Below are 8,954 nucleotides of genomic sequence, written 5' to 3' on the forward strand. Positions count from 1 at the left end.
CTCCTCTTTCCTCTTCTTCCGCTTCTAACCCCAACTTCCACATCCCCAACCTGCTCGAACCCATAATCATTATGAGCTCTCCATCTGTCCATTCTCCTCCTGCCCGTATCCTGGAGGAGGTGGTCGAGCTCGATGCTCTCATCGAGCAGCAGGTCACTTCCGTTCTTTCCCCCAAATCCCCACATGACTCCACTGACGGAGACCAGGGAGGGGCAGGTAAGGATAGGGATTCCTCTGAGGGCCCCCCTGCTCCTGAGCAGGGGGATGATCCTGAACTCGACTACGGTCAACCTGACCAGCAAGAGGTCACCCTCTCGCCCGAGGAGGTCGCTGAGCTGGTCAGGTCTTTTTCCATTACTCTGGCCTTCGAGCCGAGGGCTGTCGGGCCCCACGACCGAACCAGCCGACCCCCCTCCGGATTCGTAGCCATCTACAGGGAGCAGCTGGTCGCAGGGCTCCGACTCCCCATTTCTCTAGTCCTATCCGAGATCCTGAGCTATTGGGGGCTCAAAATCACCCAGGTCCATCCCAACTCTATCAGGATCATCATTGGATTCCTGATCTACTGCCAAATCTGCTCCATTCCTTATTCTCTTTCTCTCTTCCGAGTCTCTTACACCCTTAAACTCTTCCTTCCTGGGTGGTACTACTTCTCCTGCCGAACTACTAACAAATTTCGGGGTAGGAAGGGCACCCAAGATCTTCTATTCGGGGTCCGCTCTTCCATAAAGAATTGGAAGGGGGACATCTTCTTTGTTAAATCTACACACTTCCTTCCTAATGTGTGGAAGGTCGGGGAGGTCGACTCCGACCCCTATCCGGGGGACTTGGACACCGAGGCCCTCAGCCAGCTAGTGAGCTCTGCGGTGAAGCTACACGCGGCCAGGTTCTCTACCGAGCAGATATCTGCGGCCAGGCTGATGGGGACGTTGTCCGGGTCCCCTGGAAGTGTGGTGCCCTCCTCCACCAACTACGACACCTGTAATGCCGTCTCCGTGCTCCTGTTGTCCGTTGCCTTTTTTTGTTTTTTTACTAACCTGGTGGTGTTTGCTGCAGTGAGGAGGCTTTCCAAGCTGTTGGGCATGCCCTCCGACGTGGCCGCCCCCACTCCGCAGCCAGAGGCTGCCAAAAAAGCCTCTGAGGCATCTCTGACTCCTAGGGACAGCTCGGCTCCCCAGAAAGAAGCCTCCCACTCTTCGTCCCCCACCCAGCAGGTCACCAACAAGAAGAAAGCGACCGGGCAAAAGAAGGGCTGAGAGGATCAGCCCCCTCAGTCTGAGAAGAGGCTCTCGCCAATTTCAGCACAACCCCCTCCTCTGCTAACGTCAGGGGGTGCCCCCCGCGCAGGTCCGGTTCACCTGGGGGTTGGCTCCGTGGAGGAGCACACACGGGAGACGCCCCCCAATCTGTGGCACTTTCGCCATGTGGCCCCCGTGAAACCGGGTCCGACCCCCTCTACGCACGACCCCGGTCGTGGGGACTCTCCATCAACGACCGAGCCAGTTTCCTGAGGTGGCTTGCGAGTTGGTAGCGGGTTCGGTCCTCCCCCGTGACAAGAGGTGGATAGAGCTGGCCAGTCCGTCCGAGTTCCAAGACATGTACTACACCGCTCAGGCCCAAGTAAGCTCCCTACACCTTAGGCCACTTGTGTCTCTGCTTTTCGGTAGGAGGCTTTCCAAGCTGTTGGGCATGCCCTCCGACGTGGCCGCCCCCATTCCGTAGCCAGAGGCTGCCAAGAAAGCCTCTGAGGCATCTCTGACTCCTGGGGGCAGCTCGGCTCCCCAGAAGGAAGCCTCCCACTCTTCGTCCCCCACCCAGCAGGTCACCAACAAGAAGAAAGCGACCGGGCAAAAGAAGGGCTGAGAGGATCAGCCCCCTCAGTCTGAGAAGAGGCTCGCGCCAATTTCAGCACAACCCCCTCTTCTGCTAACGTCAGGGGGTGCCCCCCGCGCAGGTCCGGTTCACCTGGGGGTTGGCTCCGTGGAGGAGCACACACGGGAGACGCCCCCCCAATCTGTGGCACTTTCGCCATGTGGCCCCCGTGAAACCGGGTCCGACCCCCTCTACGCACGACCCCCGTCGTGGGGACTCTCCATCAACGACCGAGCCCAGTTTCCTGAGGTGGCTCGCGAGTTGGTAGCGGGTTGTGTCCTCCCCCGTGACAAGAGGTGGATAGAGCTGGCCAGTCCGTCCGAGTTCCAAGACATGTACTACACCGCTCAGGCCCAAGTAAGCTCCCTACACCTTAGGCCACTTGTGTCTCTGCTTTTCGGTTTGATCCCGTAGTACGTTAATTTCCCTTTCCGTTCCTTAGGCCAATGCCCCTGGGGCTGCCCTGGCGACCCGCTTCTCCGAGCTATCTCCCGACTTAGAGAAATTACAGAAAAAGAATCGGGAGACTGAACAAAGGCTGGCCCGCGCCCTTAAGGGGACAGACTCCCTAAAGGCCAAGTTGGGCAAAGCCGAGAAGGAGCTGGAAGTGGTTCAAGTCCAACTCGCCTCCACCAGGTCAGAGCTGGATCAGGAGAGGGCGGGCGTAGAGAAGCTGAGGGCGGACCACGCCATCGAGCAATCCGGCACCGTTAGCCGGGAACGCGGGAAGGCTGTTCGGGAGTTCATCTCCACCGAACAGTTTGCCGAAGACGTCGCCCTCCTCAACCAGCCCATCCTTCAGGTCGGCTTCACACGAGCCCTGGACCAGGTGAAGGAACTCGGCCTGTCTGGCTTCGACTTGGCCACATTCAAGGACTACAATCCTGCCGCCGAGGAGAAGTTAGACTGGCTCTTCGACGGGGATTGCAAGGGGCATGCCCTAAAGGATCTGGTTGGCAGGAGCGACGTGGGAACCGAGCTTGCGAAGATTCCCTTGGAAGAGGGCGAGGCTCCTGGCAGGGTTTCCGGGAAGGAGCCAGTGGCTTAGGGGTTAGGGGCTAAGCTGTGCTTTTCTTTTTTTTTTTTTTTTTGATAGCTCGGTAGGTTTTGCAATAGGTAGGTTTTGAATGTACATATGAAATGGTATTGAATGAAACTATCTAATTCTGGCTTCCAATTTTCGCTTGCGCCAAACTCTAACAATCGAAGCGGCGTGACGACCTCCTGGGCCTAACATCAGACTTTAAAACTTTAAGTTATGCCGACCTCCTGGGTCGAACATCAAACTCTCAAAATTTAAAGGCATTTCATCCATTCATTGCCCCTGCTCTCCACTAGGACACTTAGTATTGTCTGAGTGTGCTAGTGTAGAATTAACAAGCAAATAACGTGACAGTTCAAGGTAAACGGTATTGATAAACTTTGTAATGAAGGTTCGAAGTCGAACATTTATTTAGTTTGACCCAAAAGTGGATTCCGAAGAATAGACAGTAAGATATCTTGGACCAATCTAACCTATGAACAATCGCAAGTTCAAAAAGTGCCAAGTGCGGGGTACCTCTATTCCATCTAATTTCGCAAGCTTACAGTACCCAGCTCGGCTCGTCTCCAGGACTTTGTACGGCCCCTCCCAGTTCGGATCAAGCTTGTTGGAACTATGAGCTCGACTGACTGAGTTCTTTCATAGGACGAGGTCTCCCGGCTGGTACTGCGTATTCCTCACCTTCGCGTTATGATAGCGGGCAAGTTGACTTTTGTACTTAGCCATCCGTATCGCCGCTCCCTCGCGTTTGGCTTCCAACATGTCCAAGTTACACCTCAGTTCTTCTTTATTGATTGCCGCAACGAAATTCTGTGTCCGAGGTGATGGGAGGCCGATCTCTGCTGGTACCACCGCTTCTGCCCCATAAGTTAGGGAGAAAGGGGTCTCATGTGTGGCTGTCCTCGACGTAGTTCGGTAAGCCCAGAGGACACTAGAAAGTTCTTCTAGCCAGTTAGACTGGGCCAGTTCCAGACTAGTCCTTGCAGAACGGTTCGATTAACGTTCTCCACTTGGCCGTTGGCCTGGGAATGACCGACCGAAGTGAAGTGTTGGCCGATCCCGAGCTCTGCGCACCAGCTCCTGAAGGGGTTTTCAGCGAACTGTCGCCCATTGTCAGATATCATGACATGCGGAATCCCGAAGCAGCAAACTATGTTTTTCCAGAAGAATTTCTGAACTACTTTTCCAGAGATAGTGACCAAAGGTTCCGCTTCCATCCACTTTGTGAAGTAGTCGATGGCCACCACGAGGTGTTCGTATCTCTCGGGAACTCAGGGAAAAGGCCCCAGAAAGTCTATTCCCCACTGGGCAAAAGGCCAAGGACTGTGAATGGGGACCATCTCCTGAGTTGGCTGGTGACGCAGCGGGGCGTGCACCTGACAAGTTCGGCATTGCTGAACTAATGCCGCGGCATCCTAAAACACTGAGGGCCAATAGTAGCCTAGGAGCAGGCACTTTTTGGCCAACACCCGAGATCCCACATGCGCCGCGCATAAATCTTCATGAACTTCTCGGAGGACATAGTCGCCTTTCTCGGGAGTTACGCACTTTAGCTAGAGAGACAAATACGACCTCCTGTAGAGGGTCCCCCCCAGAGTGGGCGTACTTGGCAGCTCTGAGTTGGAGTCGGCGGGCCTCGATTTTGTCCTTGGGGAGGACATCCGAGCTGAGGAAGTCCACGAGGGGAGTCATCCAGGAGGCCGGACTGTCTATAGCCAAGACTTGGACCTGGTCGATGCTTTTTTGCTTGACTACCTCCATCAGGACCTCCTTGTTCAGGTGAGCGAACGAGGAGGACGCCAGTTTTGACAGAGCGTTCGCGGCTTGTTCTGTGATCTCGGCACCTGCTCGATTTCAAAGACATCAAACAAGGTTATCGCCTCTCGTACCTTAGCCAAGTATTTTTTTCATGATGTCCTCCTTGGTCTCGTACTCCCCGCGAACTTGGTGGACTACGAGTTGGGAATCACTCCGGACTTTGATCGCAGTTATACCCATCTGGTGGGCTATCCGTAATCCAGTCAATAGGGCCTCATACTCCGCCTCATTCTTGGATGCCGGGAAGTCAAATCTGAGCGCGTATGTCAGCTCTTCCCCGGTGGGCGAGGTGAGCAGCAGGCCGGTTCCGCTCCCTTCCTTGCTCGAGGCCCCGTCCACAAACAGTACCCACGGCTCTTCCGGCTGTACCTCCTCGGGCAAAGAGCTTGACTCGGCCACGGACAAACTGGCCCCTTCAGCAAGGAAGTCCGCCAGGGCCTGAGCTTTGATAGCGGTACGAGACTGATAGCCGATGTCATGCTCTGCCAGTTCGACAGCCCATTTGGTCATCCTGCCTGAGACCTCAAGCTTTGTAAGTATCTGTCGTAAGGGCTGATCAGTCATGACAACAATGTTGTGGGCCTGGAAGTAAGGTCGAAATTTTCGGGCGGCGTGCACCAGGGCAAGGACCAATTTTTCTGCCGGTGTGTACCGCATTTCAGGTCCTTGTAAAACACGGCTGACATAATATATTGGCCTCTGAGCCCCCTTGTCTTCCTGCACCAAAACTGCACTAACGGCCTCATTGCAAACGGACAAGTATAGAAACAGGGTTTCTCCCTGCTCCGGGGCGGTCAAAGTGGGCAGCTCAACCAGATATGCTTTCAGGTCGGTGAAAACTTTCTGACATTTCTCAGTCCATTGAAAGTCCTTAGGCGCTTTCAGGATTTGAAAGAAGGGTAGCCCCCTTACCGCGGAACGCGAGAGGAATCTGCTCATGGCGGCCATCCTTCCCGTGAGCCGCTGGACCTCCTTTATGTTCCTCGGAGGGGCCATACCCATAATGGCTTGGAGCTTATCGGGGTTGGCCCGGATCCCCTCTCGGGAGACCAGGAAACCTAGGAACTTTCCCGACCTAACCCCGAAGGTGCATTTTTCGGGTTCAACCGCATCCGGCCCTCCCACAGGATGTTCAAGATTTCCCTCAGATCGGGAACGAGCTGCCGGTCAGTTCGGCTCTTGATGAGTATATCGTTCATGTAGACCTCCATACTCCTGCCGATATGATTCTGGAACAATTTGTTGACCAGGCGCTGGTAGGTAACTCCAGCGTTTTTTAGCCCAAACGGCATTGTCCGGTAGCAGTAAGTCTCCTCAGTGATGAAGGAAGTCTTTTCTTGGTCTTCTTCAGCCATCTCTATCTGGTGGTATCCCTTGAAGGCATTCAGAAAACACAAAAAGTCAAAATCCACAGTAGAGTCTACTAACCTGTCAATTCTCAGCAAAAGGAAGCAGTCCTTTGGGCAAGCTTTATTGAGGTCTATGAAGTCCACGCACATCCTCCAAGACTTGTCCTCCTTCTTCACCAGGACCGGGTTGGCTAGCCAGGTCGGATAATATACCTCCAGGATGATCTTGGATTCCAGCAGCTTGCCGACCTCCTTCTTGATCACCTTATTTCTCTCTGGGGCGAAACTCCTCTTCTTCTGTTTCACCGGCTTGAAGCGGGGATCTACGTTGAGGTGGTGGACGGCCAGGTCAGTCAGAATCCCGGGCATGTCCTCAACCGTCCATGCGAAGACCCGGGAGTACTCCCTTAGCAGGGCCTTCAAACCCTCCTTCTCCTCGGAAAGTAGCGACGCACCGATGTGGAGGACCCGGTCGTGCCTGTCCTCTCTCAAGGGGAACTCCTCGATCCCGTCCTTGGTGCCCAATTGTCTGGCCTCCTCCTCCGGGATGTGGGGCTCCAAGCTGGTTGTCTGAGCGACCACCTTCTCTTGCCCCCGGCGCATGGCCAAGTAGCAAGTTCGGGCCATTTCTGGATCTCCGTGTATCTCGGCTATTCCTCCTGGTGTGGGGAATTTAACGCTGAGGTGGAACGAAAAAGGAATAGCTCGGAGGGCGTTCAAGGCGGGCCGACCCAGGTATATATTGTACGGGGATTGTTGTTTGACCACCACGAAATTGACGGGGATGGTCCGGCACTTGGGCGCCTGCCCTACCGTAACCATCAGGGTGATCATCCCCTCCGGGTTGATGGGTGGCCTGGTGAAACCCACCTGAGGTGTCCGAACCGGGGTCAACTGTCCATCTTCCAAGCCGAGCTCCTTGAACACCCGGTAGAACAGGATGTCCACCGCACTTCCTTGGTCAACGTACACTTTCTTCACCGATAGTTATTGGTTACGACGTCTATCACAATGGCCTCATGGTTCCCTGACACCAGGGGAACTACATCCCTAGGTCCGAAGGTAATCTCTTCGTCCACGCGCAGGCGCTTCAGGGAATCATCCCTCTCGGGGGGAGGCCGCCTGTTCTTCCGAGCCACATTGCTGTCCCACCCGTGGGACCCCCGGCGATGGTGTTAATCACCCCTGCCAAATTTCTGGGTGTCCTGGTCGGAGGAGCGGCCTCGAGGAATGTCACGCTGCTCAGGGCAGTCGCGACGCTGGCCGTCGCCCCTGTCTCCGCGGTAGGTCCGTCCTGGCTCCTAGCCTGGGGGGTCTTGCCGTACAAATCGTCCGAGGAAGTCACGCTGGATCAGATCCTCGATCTCCTTCCGCAGGGCCAACACCCCTCCGTGTCATGCCCGACGTCACGGTGGAAGACACAATACCGGTCCTGGTTTCTCTTGTTCCGGGGTGTCCCCATCTTAGGCGGCCGTTCCCCTAAGCCCTCCGCCTCTATGACGGCCAGGATCTGGGCTCTGGGTCGAGTCAGGGAGGTGTACCATTTTTTCGGAAGCGGCGGTTGAGCGGGGGTTTTCTCCTTTGAGAGTCGGTCAAAAAAGTTCTTCTTGGCCGGGCCATCCTTGCTTTTGGGGTGGCTTCCCCGTCCTCTTCGATTTCCGAGCTCCCTATCCGACTCCCTCTTCAGGCGTGCCGCCTCCTCTGCGTTAGCGGCTGCGTGCGCCCTAGTCAAGAGCTCCTCCAGATCTCTGGGAGACTTCTCGGCTAGCTTGCAGAAAAGCTCCTCTGCCCTGAGCCCGTTCATGAAGGCGGCCATTACCACCTTTTCATCTTTGTCCCTGATCTGCAGGTTCTCCGTGTTGAAGCGGGCCATGAAACTTCTCAGTGACTCGTCCGGCTTCTGCCTGATTGCCATAAGGTGAGCCACATTCTTCGAATAAGTCTTCGAAAAGACGAACTGGGCGACGAACTGCCTGGCCAGTTCGGGGAAACTTCGGATGGACCCCGGTGCCAGACCTTGGAACCAGAGCCGGGCCCTCCCCTTCAGAAACATGGGGAAGGTCTTGCAACGGATTTCATCCGCAGCTGTTTGCAGACTCATGTGCGTCAGGAAGACCGAAAGGTGGTCTTCCGGATCGGTCGAAGCGTCGTACAGCTCAATGTTCGGGATCTTGAATCTCCGGGGTAGCGGGTAGTCCTCTATCTCTCGGGTAAAGGGCGAGACTGTGTAATTGTCCTCATATAATTGCGGCCACAAGATCTGCTCGAGTTCATCTCGGACAGGCTTCCACTGGGGAGGGTTGCGCGGTCGGCTCTCGACAGATCGGTCGGGGGAGCGTTCAGACTCGTTTCGCACAGGCTTCCACTATGAAGGATTTCTCGGTCGGCTCCCAGCGGACCGGTCGCGGGGATACCTCTCGCTATCTCCGAGCACCGAGGCTCGTGGCCGAGGGGGAGTCCGTGGCCGTTTCCTTCTGGGGGGCTGATCCCGTGACTCATCCTCCGAGGGAATGAGGGGCGATTCCTTCTTCTTCGCCTTGGAGGTTTGTACGCCCCCAGTTTCACCCCCCTCATTCGCCTGTCGGATCATGTTTTCCAACATGGGGAGGTTCTCCATCATGAATTGGAGGATCTGCTGTCTCCGTTCCCCCGAAAGAGCTGAGCCCCCAGCGTCCCGAGCCGCCTCGGTCTCCCTTCACCGGGACCCATCGCCGGCTCCGGGATCGGTGTTCTCTATGGTTCGCTTGGAACGCGTTCTCGCCATCAACACAACTACACTTACCTTTTGTTCCCACAAACGGCGCCAACTGAAGAAGCGTTGGGCTTCCCCGGACCGAACTGACCTACTGAGCTCGGCGTGCTAATGAGAAGAG

The 8,954-nt window shown here is 55.7% G+C and overlaps 1 protein-coding gene across 1 annotated transcript; it reads right to left on the minus strand.

Annotated features, from left to right (window-relative positions):
* Nucleotides 1-7,432: 7,432 nt before the first annotated feature.
* On the minus strand, nucleotides 7,433-8,182 carry LOC113743921 (uncharacterized). The gene has a single exon (XM_027271984.1). The coding sequence runs from the start codon at nucleotides 8,180-8,182 to the stop codon at nucleotides 7,433-7,435; it is 750 nt and encodes a 249-aa protein (XP_027127785.1).
* Nucleotides 8,183-8,954: the final 772 nt, after the last annotated feature.

This window comes from Coffea arabica, chromosome 5e (genome assembly GCF_036785885.1).
Source record: "Coffea arabica cultivar ET-39 chromosome 5e, Coffea Arabica ET-39 HiFi, whole genome shotgun sequence".
NCBI classification, from domain to species: domain Eukaryota; kingdom Viridiplantae; phylum Streptophyta; class Magnoliopsida; order Gentianales; family Rubiaceae; genus Coffea; species Coffea arabica.

Bases quoted from the DNA above. Each gene is read 5' to 3' on its own strand.
- LOC113743921 (XM_027271984.1), bottom strand. From the start codon at position 8,182: ATGAGTCTGCAAACAGCTGCGGATGAAATCCGTTGCAAGACCTTCCCC.